The sequence below is a fragment of the Mustela putorius genome, unplaced genomic scaffold (genome assembly GCF_011764305.1).
Source record: "Mustela putorius furo isolate JIRA1106 unplaced genomic scaffold, ASM1176430v1.1 tig00000145_pilon_pilon_pilon, whole genome shotgun sequence".
In the NCBI taxonomy this organism is placed as follows: domain Eukaryota; kingdom Metazoa; phylum Chordata; class Mammalia; order Carnivora; family Mustelidae; genus Mustela; species Mustela putorius.
Window position 1 is genome coordinate 33,685,042 of NW_025421294.1, and position 16,110 is coordinate 33,701,151.

General features: G+C 56.7%; 1 protein-coding gene across 5 annotated transcripts; it reads right to left on the reverse strand.

The window, feature by feature from the left end:
• Positions 1 to 290: 290 nt before the first annotated feature.
• RGS14 (regulator of G protein signaling 14) lies at positions 291 to 14,053 on the reverse strand. Of its 5 annotated transcripts, none has more exons than XM_013057149.2 (16): positions 13,834 to 14,053; positions 6,885 to 6,906; positions 6,531 to 6,709; positions 6,078 to 6,170; positions 5,851 to 5,994; positions 5,346 to 5,501; positions 5,117 to 5,228; positions 4,689 to 4,801; positions 4,408 to 4,470; positions 4,035 to 4,238; positions 2,241 to 2,317; positions 1,868 to 1,994; positions 1,639 to 1,720; positions 1,486 to 1,532; positions 1,292 to 1,406; positions 291 to 1,018 (listed from the first exon to the last, which is right to left on the reverse strand). In XM_013057149.2, the coding sequence occupies exons 1-16, from the start codon at positions 13,876 to 13,878 to the stop codon at positions 816 to 818; spliced, it is 1,782 nt and encodes a 593-aa protein (XP_012912603.1). In that variant the 5' UTR covers positions 13,879 to 14,053; the 3' UTR covers positions 291 to 815. The 5 variants fall into 5 exon arrangements, with proteins under 5 accessions (XP_012912603.1, XP_012912558.1, XP_012912664.1 ...); XM_013057104.2 differs by having other exon boundaries at positions 4,035 to 4,241; XM_013057210.2 differs by lacking the exon at positions 4,408 to 4,470 and having other exon boundaries at positions 4,035 to 4,241; positions 13,834 to 14,052.
• Between the last annotated feature and the right edge of the window lie 2,057 nt (positions 14,054 to 16,110).

Below are 16,110 nucleotides of genomic sequence, written 5' to 3' on the forward strand. Positions count from 1 at the left end.
TCTGCTCAGATCCAGAGACTGAGGAACAGCATGGTGACAGGGGACACAGGCACGGCTCCCCCGAAGGGTCTTCCCCTCCTTCCCTTTCCTCCGTCCCTCCTGTCTCTGTCTTATCTCTCATAGTCACACCTCAATACTCTGTGCAGTCAGGAAGAGAAGTTCTGACAACAGGAAGTCAGGGGGCACATCCTGAGGTCCCCAAGGGCTTCCTGGTATTAACCTTGGTGACGGAGGCAATACAGTTTCGGGGGGGGGGGTACCCAGGGTAGACAGGCACACAAGGAACACACTTCATGGGAGAATAATAATTACTATTATAATAACAATATCATACATCCAGGACAAACCCAGCTGCCCCAGGCCAACTTCAAAATCCATATGTCCAGCAGCGCCTGTGTGAGTAGTGAGGGGCTGCCCACCCGCACCCCCAGGACTTATTCATACCAGCTCCCTGCCGAGGGGCCAGCCCCTCGTCCTGCTCCCTGCTGAGGCTCTGCCCGGGGTGGGGAGGCTCGCACTCCAACGCTGCCCCTCTGTGCTGGGCCTGCCTGTACTGGGGAAGCCAGCCCCACCTCCCCTCAGTGGCCTGGCAGCAAGGGTTGGGGGAGTGAACCGATGAGGGAGCAAGTGGTGGCAGCTGTGGGGTGTGGCTCCTCTGAGCCCGCTCTCCACTGCCTTCCAGCTCTTCCTGCGGGCCTGCCCGTGGCAGGAAGGGGCCAAGGACACTCATGGCACAGACAGAGCATGCAGAGCGGGCCCACAGCATGCTTGGCCCGCCAGGTGCCGTGCAGCTGGCCTGGACTGCTGGGCGGCTGTCAGAGGGCCGCGTGGGCCGTGGAGTCCGAGGGGTCCCCCTTGGGCTGGACCTCTGATACAGTCTGTGGTGGGGCCTCCTGGGAATGGGGCCCTTGGGTTGGCAGCTGCAGAAATTCTGGAAGCACCAGGTCCTCTTTGCGCAGAAGGCCCCTCTGGTCATGGGCCCCACTGCTCTGCACTCGATTCAGCAGCTCCACCAAGCCTGGGCAGGTGGGGGTTGGGGGGCGGCGGCACATAGAGTCAAGAGGCCCATTGGTGCAGACCTGCCTATGCTAGCCCACCATCATCCCGCTGCCCTTCCTATGACCACAGCCTCCCCAACGCCCTCCCATCCTCAGCCGCTCTGTTCCCCTAGCCCCAGTGGACACTCTTCCAGACATGCAGTTCCCATGCCTCAGTTTAAGCCTCTTGGATACCACCCACCTTCGATGGTCCCAGTGCTGCTAGTCCCTAGCTCCCACCATCCCCAAAGTACCTTCAATGTCACAGGTCTGCCGCTTCCCAGGGATACTACTGGGCGCCTCGGCCAGCGAGTTGAGGGACAGTGGAGGGGGATGGGTGGCCTTGTTCTGGGCTCTAGGCTGGCCACCCTGTAAGAATGTGGAGTCAGAGCCACAACTGGGAGGGGAGGCACTGTGGGTAGAGCGGGGACCCCTTTCCCTCTCTCACCTGACTGCAGTACTGGGCTACATCTCCAGCTCCGGAAATCTTCACACCTATGACAGAGAGCACCACTGTTAGTGTTTGCCTCCCACCTGGCCCCCTTTCCTTCTGGGCCCAAGCCATCTCCAGGGACCAAGCCCCAGAGCCTTGCTTCTCTACCTGGGTGAGTGTCCAAAACCAGTCTCTGGGCCGCCACCGAGCTCACTAGCTTCCCCAGATCCAGCGGCTGCTTCTCGCCTGGCTGTGGGGACAGGTCAGCAGCCTGCGAGCCAGGCAGCCCGCTCCCGGCCGCCCCTGACCCGCCCGGCCCGGCTGTCCGTCCCCCCCCCCACCCCCCCCCCCCCCCCCCCCCCCCCCCCCCCCCCCCCCCCCCCCCCCCCCGGCTTACCAGGCACAGCACCACCTGTTGCGGGCTCAGACCGTGCTTCGCCAGAATGGGCTGCAGCGCCTCCTGCAGCCGCTTGGTGGGCTTGGCGGAGATCCGCACCACGCGCTCCAGAGCCACCAACTCGACCCTGCACGGGACCCTCGCGCTGGGGCAGGGCTGCAGGGCGGAGAGCGGGCCCCGCCTCTCCCCCAACCCACCAGGAACCGGTCTAAGAGGGGGCGGAGCCTGAACTGGGGGTTGGGGTAAGTTGGGGGTGGGCCCTTAGTTCCGGTGACACAGTTAGCCAGAGGCTGGGACAGGAGAGGGAGAACCTGAACTGGGACCCAAACAAGGGTTGGGACCAGGCCCCAGGCCTGGGAGGAGGGGCACTCACTCGAAGGTGATCCTGTTCTCCAGCCGCACTTCCTGGTCCGCCAGCACCGAGCAGTCCTGGTCCAGGACCAGGGCCTTCTGCAGATGCCAGAGGGAGGTCTCAGAGTCCTCACTCCTCAGCCCCAACCATCCCCAGGGTCTGAGGGAACCACCTCACTTCTCTGATGGCACCCACTGGGGTCCCCTGAGGGTCAGAGGCAAGGGCCAATGGGCTGGTGAGGTGTAGTGATGTAGATGGAGTAAGCCACCTGGCCAGATTGGGAGCCTAATACAGCCAAGGCCAGGGAGAAGGGGACAAGAAGGTTGGACAGCTTCGGAAACCAAGTGGAGTTACAGGAATCATGGGAGTGGGGTAAGCACAGAATGGCAATGAGGCTGCTTAGATAAGGAGCAGGCCTAGGTCCTGGATCATGGGGCCGCCTCTTCCCAGGCCAGGCCAGGCCAGGCCCTGCCTCCTGGATAGCTGCCCCCTTGTCTCTCAGGCATGTGAAACCCAGCTAGACCAGCTGGATGCATTTCCTTCCTCACCACCCACCTTTGATCAGCTACCCAGGCCTTGTCCCCTTTTTGACACTTGTCTACTTCTCTCCATCCCCACCTACCAAAGACACTTCCTGTCTCCTCACTGCAACAAGCTCTCTGCCCCCATGACTGTGGTGAGGCCAGAAGGACATAGTGTCTGCACAGTGCCGGGCACACAGTAGGTATATAAACAGTAGGTGTAGTGACTACTGCCCCTCTAGTCCCCACTGTCTGCACTAGCCCGGGGCAGGGAGGGAGCCTCTTCCAGGGATAGGTCCCTGCTATGCTGCAGGGACAGGTGGAGTGTGGGTGGGGAGTTATATTTGGCAGTCGTGAATACCCATCTGGGCTTCAGAGGCTGCACGGGTGGCCTGAGTGGGCAGAGCTCCTCCCACGACTGCCCTCCCAGTCCCACTCTCTCGGCCCTGGAACTTGCCCTGCACTTCTTACCCACATCCAGGACTTCTCTTACGCTGCTCCATCTGCCTAGAATATCCTCTCCTGACAGCTCTACCAGGCAGACTCCTCCCCATCCTTATTCTCTCCTCATCAACAGCTGCCTCTTCCATGAAGGCTTCCTGGCAGCACCCAGAAAAGCCTGCCTTTCCCCAGAAATTCTCTGAAGCTTCAGCTTCTCTTCCCTGATCACATCCTGTCAGGCTCACCTCCATCCTGTGGACCTGGAGGTCAGAACTCAGGCCCGGGTCCCTCTGCCTACCCACCTGGTAGTGCCTTAGGTCCTGCCTGAGTGAAGGAAATCCTGCAGGGTTTCCCTGGAAGGCAGCATTCTTTCTTTAGATCCCCCTTTTGGGATGGTTTAGTCCAAAGTGAGTTTTTCCTTAGACTCCTCTTTAAAACTTAATGCTCATTTGCAGCTCAAGAAAAGTTTTTCATGGGCTCAGTGCGTTTGGGTGTCCCTGATGGCCATTTCAAGGATGGCCAGTAGGAACTCTGGGAGTCATGGGGGGAAACACAGTTCTGGCCATGCTTCTCCCCCCGGTGAAGATGATGGGTGAAGCTGGAAGCTGGAAGGGGAGTAAGGATGGGACTCTCATAGGATGGGGGTGGAGGCCTGAGTTTGAGGAGTTGGTGCTAGGCTGCTTTGAAGTTGGACATAGGGGGAGGGGCATGGTTGTTTTGGGGATTGGTATTAGGAAGGGGGTGAGGATAGGAACAGAACTGGGGTGGAGGGCCTAGCTGAATAGAGATAGGAATGGGGTTGGGGTCAGGATCAGGAAGAGAGTGAGAGCTGGGGACCAGACCAGATTCACACCTGCTCATTGCCGACTAGATAGACCTTGATGTCAGGTAGAGAGAGGCCTCGTTTCTCACAGATGCCCGCCAGCATGGCACGGATGGTGAGGCCAGGTCGTGCCAGGGCCAAGGATGCTGTGCCATCAGGCAGGTACACGCAGCAGTACTTCCCTGGCCGACTCTCACTCTCACCTTCTGTGCTCCCAAGGCTCTTCCGGTGGCTCTGCTTCCGGGCAGGAGCAGAGGGAAGGTCATGTATACACATTCAGGGACATGCAGGGAGGTACACAGACAGGTAAGGTCACTGGGGCACACACACACCTGCACACGCCTAAGGGCATACTTCTAGGCAGGCAAAGGCACTCCTCCTACAACAACATAGATATGCTCACCCAGATGTAGTGGCGCCTAGAGACAGGTCCTCCCGCTGACCCACATACACCTGCTGGGGACACCTGGGCACCCACACGTGCACACACACGAGGAGAATGTACACCCATGGCACGCAGGGGTCCAAGGCGGTGAGAACAGGAAGAAAGTAAGGAGTATGAGGGGTTGGCAACAGGAGATGGAATTGGGGACGAGGACTGTGACTATGAGTGATGGCGGCCCCCCAAAGGTGCATGAGTAGCGGTTTTAGCCCAGGCCTCATCTCCCCCAGAAGTCCGCTCACCTCAGATTTGCTGTTGACAAAGGCAAGGAAACCAAGGTCCAGACTGGCGGAGGAGTTGAGGGAGCCCTGGGACTCTCTGCGTAAGGCTGAGTTTGGGGCTCCGCCTGCCAGTTCTAGGGGAGAGGGAGCAGTGAACAAAACAGCCCCTGCTCCTTACACCCCCTTCTCCACAACCAGGGGGACCCCGCTGGAGCTCTCCTGCGGGGTCTAAGGCGTCTTGGGACCATGGAAGTGTTGCTACTGAGGGGGTTTCCCAAACTTCTGCTCTAATCTAGAAACCAAATCAGCGGGGAAACGTGGTGGTCACCGGGACCTCTCTTTCGGTTTTCACAGATTTACAGACTAGAAGACAAGTAGGAGGAAGTGGGGGTTCTCAAAGCTTGCCCAAACTCCCACCCCGACTTTTCTCTGGGGCCTCCAACCCTCACCCCTGCGGAAAGACTTGCGGAGGGGGCGACCCCCAGAGCCCTCAGTAGCCGGCAGGTGCCCCAACTCCTCCACGCCCAGCGGGAGCGACTTCCCGGGCTTCAGCTTCGGCTTCTGCGGGTACAGGAAAGGCGCTGGCACCGGGCTGGGTTCCAGCCCGCGTGCAGACCAGGGGCACACCTCTACAGAGCGGCACCCGGCCCCCTGCTGCCCACAGCCTCCCGTCCGCACCTTCCTCGTGGAGTCAGGGCTGCTCGGGCTGGAGGAGCCAGGTTCCCGCAGGGGGCGTCCCTCGGCCTCCGCCAGGAGACACTCGCGGTATAGCGGAGACTTGACGAAGCGCGCGTAGCTGTCGAACTTCATCAGGTTGAAGATCTGCGGGACCCGCTCCGGGGCGGTGAGCGGGAGAGGGCTGCTCCCGGACCTGGCTGGCAAGACCCTAGCCCCTCCCACCCAACTCCTTGGTCCAGCCCCGCCCCCCTTGGCTCCGCCTCTACCTCAGCTAGGCTCCGCCTCTAGCCCCTGTTCGCTGCAGCCTCTGGTACCGCCCTCTGACCCACGACCTGACACTGCATTTTACTTTGGCTCTGGCATCTAAATTTGCCCTTTTTCGTACCCCACTCCACCCACATCCCACCCGCTACAATCGGCCCCCGCCCCTGGATCTGGCTCCGCCTCTTGCACTTTCTTCCAAGGCCACGCCCCCTAATCCCAAGAGACCCTTGGAACAGCTCACCTGGAGCTGCTGTGCGCGGAACATGTCCGGTCGCGGTTCTGCCAGCACCTCCTCGCCTAGCCAGGCCTGCCGGTCTATGTTCACTGGGCTCAGCGCCTGGCTGGACAGGAATTCCTGGTAGATATGGCGGGCTTCCTGAGCAAGCTGTTGCAGGAGGGACAGAGAAGTTCAGGCACATGGCCCAGGCCCTGGTTCCACCACTCTGTCCCAGCCCCCCTTTCCCCCACCTGCTGGGTGTCGCTGGCTGGGATCTGCTGGAAGCGCTCGCAGGCCTTCCAGAAAGTTACATTCTCAGCGCTGAACTCCTTTTTCAGGAACTCCTAGCCCAGAGAAGGAGAAGGAAGTTAGGGACAAAGAGACCCGGCCAGGGGGTGCAGTCAGAGAGCCTGGGATAGAGGTAGGGCCAAGAGACCAAGTCAGGAAGATAGGGCCAGACAGACAGATGAGGCCAGACTGGAAAGCACAGAAAGAAAATGAGAGGCAGAGACAAGGAAAGTTCCCTGCTGAGAGAACAGGAAGAAGGTGCCAAAGAAAGGCTCAAGGACGCAGCTGACAGAGGAATCCCACTCTGGCCAGTCTGAAGCTCCATCCATGTCCTCTCCCATGCCCAACCCCCTCCCCCACACACACACTATAGTGACCACTGCCATCTGCCCTCCCAATCCTACCCCAAGGCTTACAGTGAAATAAGCCAGCCCCAGCGGGTCCTGCAGCAGCCGCTCGAAGGACAGGCCCCAGCTGGCCACAGGCTGCTCCTCGGTGGGGAAGGGGCTGCTGGGGCCACTAGGGAGGCTGTGGATACTGAGGGAGCTTCCTCGGCCCTCGCCCTGGCCCTGAGGCCCCGCCGTGCTGCTCAGCTCTGTAGGTGGATGGACAAGTGGTGGTGAACCCTGTGGCCTTTCCCAGCCCCTGACCCAACCCCATCTGCAGATATTTTCCCTGGAAAGATAGCAAGTGGCAGGGGTGTCCCCACCCTGTTTCCACATACCCTCCCCCACCCCAGGCAAACCTCCTCTATACCCTCTGTCACTTACCTCCATCTGAGACAGCCAGAACCTACAAGAGACCCAAGGTAGGCAGTCAGAGCACAGCTCAGGGTGGACTCTCAAGGGACAGTTTTGGGTTCAGGCCTCAGGACTAGAGCTGTGTTCTCCTTTCCCTGGAGGACCATGCTGGGCATTCCCAGCCTGGTCACTGCTTACTCTGCATTTTGCTCAGGCTCTTCCTGGCTCCCCTTCCATCATGTGTGGACCACTGTGGGCTGGGAAGTATTCCAGCTTACTTTCCATTTGCCCCTGGTTCCCTCCTCCCAAAGCACCTGCTGGCTAAGCCCAGGTGTGCAGCATGGTGCTATCAGCAGAGACTCTGAATCTTGTCTCTGCCATTTACTAGCTGTGTGACTCGTTATTTGTTCGTCTTCCTCTGCAAATAGGGGATGATGATAATAATAGTAACTTACTTCCTCGGACTATTGTGAGGATCAGATCAGTTTAAGACATTTCCAGCAGCTGAAACAGTGGCCAGCATGTGGTAAGTGCTGTATCAGTGTTTGCTGGTGTCTCTATAGCCAGTGATCTCTTTGTTGCAACTATGTCCTCTTGGAGAGGGAGAGACTGAGAGACCCTGCCCTGCCCCCCCCAACCTTAGGCTGGTGCCAGGATGCTATTTTATAGTTGAGAACAGTCATTCTCAGACTCTCGTGTGCATTGAAATGAGTTGTAGGAGCCCAGGTCCAGAGATTCAGACTCAATAGGTCCAGATGGGTCCAGAGACTCTCCGTCTCTAACAGGCTCTCAGGCAATGCTGATGCGCTAGTCCGTAGACCACTGTGAATAGCATTGCTGTAGAGACCAACTCCATCCTCCCCCTCCCCCACGCACAGCTCCGACTTCTGTGGGAATCCCAACCATTAGTGAAATAGAAAAAAAAAAAAAAACCCTCTTTTCAAAATGACTCTTGCAGTGGTTTCCCTTGGTCTTCCTACCTTCCTAGCAGCTCCTCCAGCTTCCTCTTCATCTCCTACCCACGCAAGGTGGCCTCTACCCCTCCCTGACTCTGTCCTGGGCCCTTTCCTCCTCCCACATCTCTCCAATTCCAAATCCACATAGCCAACTTCCTGCTACCATCTCTGCCCAGATGTCCCACAGGCCCTTCCAACTCAGCCGGTCCCAAAGGGAGCCACTGCTGCCACCACCAAAGCAGGACATGGAACAGTTTCCCTACATCCTTCCTGTCTTTCTTCCCACTACCTGGGTTCAGTCATCCCCAATTCCTTCCCCTCTCTCGAATCCTATATTCTCACTAAGGCTGTCACGGTGGTTGCTCCCATCTGTCCCTTTGTTACATCCTCGCTGGAAAGAGGTCTGCAAACATGTCTCCCAGCCCTCCTAGCTAGAATCTCCCTCCTTGCTCCCCACACTCCCCTAGGAACCTCAGGTCCCACATCTGTGGGCCAGAGCTGGCCTGGAAATATGTAGGACATTATTAATATCTTGGGCCTCATTTTTGTTTAAGTGGACTTACCTGATTGAGCCACCCAAGAGGACCAAGACTTTTTTTTTTTTTTCATTGTAAGTTTAAAGGTGTTTCCCACATTTAAAAACCAGGAGTTTCACGTAAACTCCTGTGATGCCTCAGCTAGCTGGAGCTTCTTCCCAGCATGACAACCTTGGCTGGCCCTGAGCAGCAACTAGCTTCCCTGGAAGGGGCGCACGTTCTCTTCAGAGGTCTCTGGGGCCAATTTGATGCCATTTATGTTACTTATGGAAACAGGTGCTGTCCCAGACTGCTTGAGTCCCCATTTGTGCTGTGTGATCTTGGACAAGGCACTATACCTCTCTGTGCCTCAATTTCTTTCTCTATAGAAATAGGGCAAATGCTTCCCCTGACTTCAAAGGGCTGCTGTGATTAAATAAGTTAAATATATAGATAAGGAACCCAGAACATGATCTGCATGATCCGGCATGAAGGTCACTCTCATTGCTGTTGCTGCATTAGTATTGGGGTCTGACCCTGCTCCACTTTCGAGTTTGCTAGCTCTGTTGTAGAGGAAAGAACACAGGTGTTGGGGACTGCCAGACCCAGAGACATATCCCAGCTCTGCCCTTTTCCATTTCACACCCTCTGGCTCTTCCTTGAGCCTCATCTCCCACTGGGAGTGTGGAGGTAAGAGTTTGCTGAAGAGGAAAGAAAGTTTGCACAGAATGTGGCTGGGCGTGGAGCCCACCCGCAGGTGCCCCACTCCCACCACTGGAACCCTTGCCCCCCTGCCTCTGCACCCCCCATCTGATGGCTTCTTTCCTTCTTCCGAGTCAGCTCCAGTGGCTGGCTGCCAGAGAAAGTCCCAACTCCTGGGGTGCACGAGAATTGAAGCTCAAGGTCCCTTCCAGCCTGCTCCTTCTGTTCCTGGCAGCTCTGCTCCTGCCACACCTGCCTATCTTGCCTGCTCTGCATCTTTGCTAACCTTAGGGCTGCTGACACCATCCTCTGCCCCAGGCTCCGGGAACCATCCTGCCTCCCCCTCCGTGGTGGCCACCTGGTCCTCTGCCCCCCACCCCATACTGGCCTCTCTCCCACCTGCCCTGTATCCCTGCCCTCAGCCTCTCCTTAGCTCAGAGTCCCCATGGCTGCTGGGGCAGGACTGGAGCCACTGGCAGGGCACAGGAGCTTGCGGCCCAAGCCAGCCCACACTCCTGTTTTCTTTCATTCTTGACATTATGTTGACTTGACTGTCCGTGTCTTTAGGCTGGCTCCCAGGTTGTGGGAATGGCCAAGCTCCCTGCCCTGGGGAGGTGGAGCTGTTGCTGGGTCACAGCTGAAGCTCAGCCTGGGCCTGACTAATGAACCCCATCAGCCTCCCCCATTTCCCTCCCCCTTACTCCACCCTACATTTTATCAAATTTTCTAGGTTCCCCACACCCCTTCACACTCCTGTTTCCTGCTTTTGCTGATTTTTCTTGTGGAATATCTGCTCCCACTCCCCTCACTGAACTTACTGCTCTCCAATCTCTACTCATTGACATCAGTCCCCTCCAAAGACCAGTGGCCCTGAACCCTCCTGCCCACCACACTTATGCCCACCCGTGTCTAGGCCTCTCTGTCCTTCTAGTTTGGTAGCTCCCAGAGGGTAACCCTGGTTTGTACAGGGACCCAACCTGCACTCCCTCCCATGAAGCACTCTCCTGAATCTGGTGCTAATGAGCAGCCATCAGGGTCCCAGCAGTCCTCCTCTGCTCTCACATGAGGTCGTGGCACCCTTCTTCCCAGGGATTCGTCTCCTCTGAATGCCCTATCTCTGTGGCCTGCAATTCACCTCTGCCTGTCCCTCTGGCCCCCCTGATAGTTGATCCACAGAGTTGGGGCTGAGGTGGGGTAGGGACAGAGATCCGGAGGTGGGAGGGAGTGAGGATGGAGTCCAATTTCAGTTCCACCATTCGAGGGCAAGTAACTTCCTCCCCTGGGCCTCAGTTTCCCCCCTGGGTAGAACAGGGCTCAGCATCCCCAATTTCTTGCGACTGCGAGGAAGAGTGAGTGGACATGCAGCAAGCATGCAGCCGTCAGGGGCTCTGCTGACCGCATGCCGTCACAGCTGACCTCATGCTGATGCCTCTGCCCAGGGCTCCCGCCTGCCTAGTCTCCCAGGCCTGGGGAAGTTGTGCTGAGCAGGACCGGCCTTGCGCCACCCGGGCTTGCTTGAGGAGAAGTGGTGAGTGAATGGGAGAAAAGGGGAAGAAAGGATGAGGAAGGGTGTGGTGGAAGGTGACTCCCCTGACCATGGTCAGGCCTCAGTGTGCCATACTTTTTTCTTAGGCCCTGGAAGGGCCACTGGTGTCCAAGGATATCAAGGCTAGAGTGGGGTGGCCCAGCACTGCTGAGCTCCGGGTGAGTGACAGGTTCTCTCTGACAGCACACACCCTTGTTCTTGCTCTCTCCTCAGATCTTTATCCTGTGTGGCAGGTGTTCTTAGCCCCATTTTACGGATGAGAAAACTTAGACCCAAAGAAGTCACACAGTAGAGAAGTGGCTGAGCTGAAGTTAAAAGCCAGGTGCGCTCAGCTGGAGCCTGAGGTCTTTCCCTCCACTAAGCTGCCTCCCTGGGCTGACAGGAGATGTACAAGGGGAGCTGGGAGGCCCAGAGCCTCAGCTCTTCGGACACAGGTGAGCTAAGTCAATGAGAGCTAAAGAGCCAGCAGGGTCCTCTTGAACTCTGCCCTCTGGAGAGGTCAGGTCTCAAAGGGAGGGCCAATTGACTTAGCATCTTCTGTGCTGGACATTCTGTACCATTATCTCATTTCACCCTAGTTTGGGGAAACTGAGGTCCCCAGATCCTCTCTGGGTATATGCTCAGAGAACCCCTTCAGCCTGAGCCAACCCTGAGGAGCTGACCCCTAGCCCCCAGCTGGATGCCAAGAAAGCAGGCAGAGTTCCGGGAGGCTCTGCCTTGTGGGTCTCTCCAGGTGGGAAGACTAAGGGGGGCTCCTGAGAGTGGCAGGATATGATAACCACCTCTCTCCAGGCTTGAGGCTCAGATTCCCCTCAGGCCACGTCCCTCCACACACACCCTGTGTCTCCCCACATCCAGACCCTTCCCATGCCATCCTCTCTTCCATATGGTGTAGCCTTTCAAGAACTTCATCCCACAAAATGCACAAAATGTTCCGACAAGTCAGGTCTCCCTCCCCAGGTCCCCCTCAAGCTTTCTCTACCCCGGGCTCGTGGCTCTTACCCAAATCTGAATAGTATTCTGATATTTGTCCCCGTGCCTTTTGTGCCTTGCCAGACTGGAAGCTGCTTGAGGAGAGGGGCCAGGGCAATGGGTTTGGGTCTCCAGTGCCTGGGACAGGGCCAGGACAGAGCAGACCCACAGAGGAGCCATTGACTGAATGACCGCATGAACAAATGAAGTGGCAGCAGGGTTTGGGTGGAGATGTCCCTGAGAGGGGGCTGGGAGCCTCTCTAAGTGACAGGTTTCATTGCAACTGCCTGACAAGCTGAGTGGCAGAAAGACGAGGCTGACAAATGAAGCTGCCTCAGCAGGGAATGATGGCAGCCGTGGGTGGGGGTGGTGGCAGGGGGAGGTGGGGGAGGACGGAGCCAGGCAGTTCTGGGAGGTGGGGGAGCAATGGCATTAAGTCAGAGAGGCTGAGCTCAGATACAGGCCCTTCTACTTGCTGGCCGCCTTCAGCATGTCACTTGCTCCTCTGAGCCTCCCTCTGGGGGTAACCCATAGAAGGAGCCCGCCACCGGCTCCAGGGGTGCCTCTGTGTGCTGCCCCTGTGTGCACCCCTGCCTGTCCACCCCTCACCACTCAGCTGAGCATGGTTTCAGAAAGCTGACCGATGACCCACAAGCAGCTGAGCTGTGACCCTCAGGGTTTCAAGAGGTGACATGGAGAGTTCAGAACAGACCCAGGAAGAGCTAAGATAACCTGTGTGTGAAGTTTGCTTCTGGGAACCAGGGCATCTGTGAGCTTGCCAAGGCTGGGAGCAGAACATGGGCGCCCTCCCTTCTCTGAATGACTTTGGGGTAAAGAGAAAGCATGGGCTGACATGGGAGGGACAGAGGCTGGGTCTGTCTCCAGGTACCCTCAGTCGCCTCCCAGTTCTGGGCACTGCTCAGAAGCACCAACCCAGCTGCCCTCTGGGGTGAGCGTGAGAGTGGACATGATCTTCCTTGGCCAGCACACCTGAGTATCGTGCTTCTGGGGCTGGAGTGCAAGGACCTTAGGTTCTTGAACTTTCAAAGTTAGGTTGATAGTAAAGACAGTGAGGTGGGGGACTGGGCCAGCTTGGTGGGGTTTGCTTCTTTCCCACCCAACTAGCCTGGGGCTGGGCAATAGACAGTGGAAGAAGGAGAGGTGGAGTAGGGTCTCGGTAATTAGGAGGTAGGAGTGTGAGTACAACCTCAGTTTCTGAATGAAGGAGGGGATCCTTGAAGAGGGGCTGAGCACGAAAGAAAGCATTGGGCTGACATTTATGGAGCCCCCGCAGTGGGTCAAGGGCCTCATATTCATCATTCCACTTAATCATCTCAACAAGCCTTTGAGAACTGCTCCAATTTCCTTGTTTTACAAGTGAAGAAACTGAGGGTCAAAGAGGACCCCTAGTAAGGGACAAGGGAGCCAAGACTGGAACCCAGTTCTTTCTAGACCCATTGCTTTTGTTCCATAGTCCTAAGCTGGGGCTAGGTTGGAGGTTAAGACACTGGCTGGCCTTCCTGGGGTTGCAAGGAGGGGCTGGGCTCTGCCAAGTGGGCTGGTATCCTAGGGAGAGAAGAAAGGCCCAGCACAGTCTGCCCCATCGGCTGAATGTATAAAGAAGCTGGACTGTCTGAGCACAGCTATGATTTACAGGTGAAGCAGCCAGGGAGAGGGTTTAGGCGGTGGGGCAGCAGCAGTAGCCAGGGCATCCGAGCACCCAGCTACTCCCACCCTTCCTGGTAGCCCAGGATAGAAAAGACAAGCTGCACCAAGCTGGCCCGGCCTGGCTGAGCCATCCCAGGCTGCCCGAAGACTACTTGTTCTGGCAGGAAGCCTCTGGAGCAGGTCCAGCTGAAGGGCAGTGACCCACTGAGGGTTCCCCTTACCTGACCTTGGACATTAGGACATGGGGTGAGGGGACAGGACATGAGGCTAAGTCAGATGTAGGGGTCTGGGCCCTTATGGGGGTAGGCAGGGGTCAAAGGGCATGCCAGGTCTCCCTGCCCCGGATGGGGCCAAAGTGGCCGGAGAGGAAGCAGTGGGGACCAGAAGCCTATACCCACTGTACTCTGCTTTCCTCTCCAAGATTGCCCCAGATCCCCAGCAGGGCCCTCTAGAAGGTCCTAGGATGAGAGTCCCAGGTCCCATTGCCTGCTCCTGTTTTTACCCAACTTCTCCCGCCCGTGAGCAGCATGCAGGCTCTTGCCCAGTCCTGCCTGGCGTGCCTCCTGGGCTCCACCCTGGGTGTGCCCACCCCTTCCCCCTGGCCTGGAGCCCACACTCACCATGCGCCCGTTGGGGACACCCAGGTGCTTGGGCTTCCCTGGCATGCCGCCGCTATTCACGGGTCCCTGCTGTGAGGAGAGCCCACCATGGGGACTGTGGGCAGCCCCGGCCAGAGCTTGCACAGTGGCAGGCAGGCAACAGAGAAAGCCCGGCTCCGCTCCTGCGGGCCCTCACATCCTGAAACACCAGCTCACTACCTCTTTTCTCTGCCACAGGAAGTGTCTCTATAGAAACCGAACCACAGAAAGAAGCAAGGTCTAAGAGAGCGAATGCCTCTTCCTACACACACACACACACACACGTACGCACGCACACACACGTTCACAGGCACACACACATGCCACCAGTGCACCCTTGGCAGTGCCCCACACTATTACCAGCACATCGCAGAGACCTTTGTGCACCCAGGAAGGAGCTCGGCCTGGTCTGGCCCAGTCCAGGGAGCTCCAAGTTCATGTCTGGGCACACAGAAGTGTGTGCTCACACACTTAGTCACCTTTTGCACCCTGGCGGGGGCTCACGTCACCATGTGAACATGCGCACTGAGTATGTACACATGTACCTTACTCAACACACGCTTAGCTCCCACCTGCTGTGTGTGTGCTGTGCATGGGCACACCCAGTGTCCCCCCAGGCACTTGTGCTCATGCGGAGTGACTACCCCCAGGCACCACCCAGATATGTGCCCAAGTGTACAGACAGATGGACACCTTGCGTGCATGGTGATGTACACACAGACCATTCAGGCATGCGTGTCATAAACACAGAGGCTCGCCCTTCATAAAAAACCCCTGTATTAAAAAAAAAAGAAACCCCTGTATTTGTGTATCTAGTCCCCTGGACAGGGGCATGTGACAGGTACAACTGCCCATAGACATGCAAGTCCTCAGCCCTCCCGGTGACACATGCATCAGTGGCCTCCATGTGTGACGCCTATGTGTTCATTCTCACTCATACAAAAATCCCACCTTGGTGTAGCACCATCAGCTGAAGAGTGACACCCTGCCCTCCCAGCCCCGGCCCAAGGCGAGCTGAACTCTGGGCCCTTAGCTAGAGTCCTTAGTTGGTCTCTGTTTATACAGACATGCACCCACCAAAAGAGCTTGCATTTTACCTTGTATATGGGCTTAGCACCCTCAAGTCACCCACCACTCTGGTCTGGGCCCCTCTTCGGTTTTTTACCCTCTATCCTACTGTTCCCATCTAGGGCTGTGACTTGAACCTTTCGGTGGTATAACTGGCTGACTCTTCACTACAAGTTCATGTCCTCTTCCTCTGGGTACATGGTTAAACTTTAATTTCCCAGGCTCACTTGCAGTCAGGTGTGGCCTTGTGACTAGTCCCACCAAGTAAATGTGAATGAAACAATGGGTGCTATTTCTGGACCAAGATTTTTATGTAATATGTGCCCTCCACCTGGTCTCGTTCATCTTTAGCTGGCTGGATGAAGGAGATTAAGGGATTGTGGGGCCATAGGAGGAAGGAGACAGCGTCTTTGTATTAGGGCACAAAGGGAACCCACCCATCAACCAGGAACACTAGTTTTGCACTATTACATGAGTGAGGAATAATCTTTGAGCTGTTATAAACATTTGAGTCTGTTTGTGATAGCAGCTAGTGTTCCCCTCTTCACCTGGCCTGACTTATCCCTTCCCAGACACCTTGCTCCAGGCTCCCCAGATAGAGGGATTCAGTCAGACTTGGTATGTGTATTGGGGGCTGCTTCTAGGCCTGGAGCATTGTCTTAATAACGTGCATGACAATGGCAATGTGCTTGGGGGTGATTTATGTGGTGCGGGAAGTCAGTGGGAACTGCCCATCTATCTGCTGTGTCCTGATTCTGGGCCTCGGTTTCATGGAGGGCTTTACCATTTACAGGGTCTTTTCCCCATATGACTTCATTTGATCCTTATACACTTTTTGTGAGTGGTGCTCATTATTTCCATTTTACGGATTGGGAAGCTGAGACTCAGAGAGCAGTGATTTGCCCAAGGTCGCAGATCAAGTTAGATACTGCTAAGTTGTGAATATGTGTGCTTGGGTGCTGGGAGTTGCACCTGGGCTGCTACTAGGCCAGATGCCAACAGTTCATCTTTCTTCCCAAAAAGGCCCCATTACAGGCTCTGGCCCCTGCCAAGGTCATCCTCTCCTCTTCTCACTTCTCCACTACAGATGCCAATTTCAGCTCTGACCACATCTTTACCCCAGGGACCCCAGCCAACCCTAGGACTTCCCATCTCTTAGTTCTTATCAAGTTTTCTTCCCTGCAGCTCTCA

What these genes read in the sequence shown, in the direction of transcription:
- RGS14 (XM_013057104.2), bottom strand. Translation starts at nt 13,878, where the DNA reads ATGCCAGGGAAGCCCAAGCACCTGGGTGTCCCCAACGGGCGCATG. An exon ending in TCCGCGCACAGCAGCTCCAG is followed by an intron (nt 5,502 to 5,850) that starts GTGAGCTGTTCC and finishes ACCGCCCCGGAG; the next exon opens with CGGGTCCCGCAGATCTTCAA. An exon ending in CCGCAAGTCTTTCCGCAGGG is followed by an intron (nt 4,802 to 5,116) that starts GTGAGGGTTGGA and finishes CCTCTCCCCTAG; the next exon opens with AACTGGCAGGCGGAGCCCCA.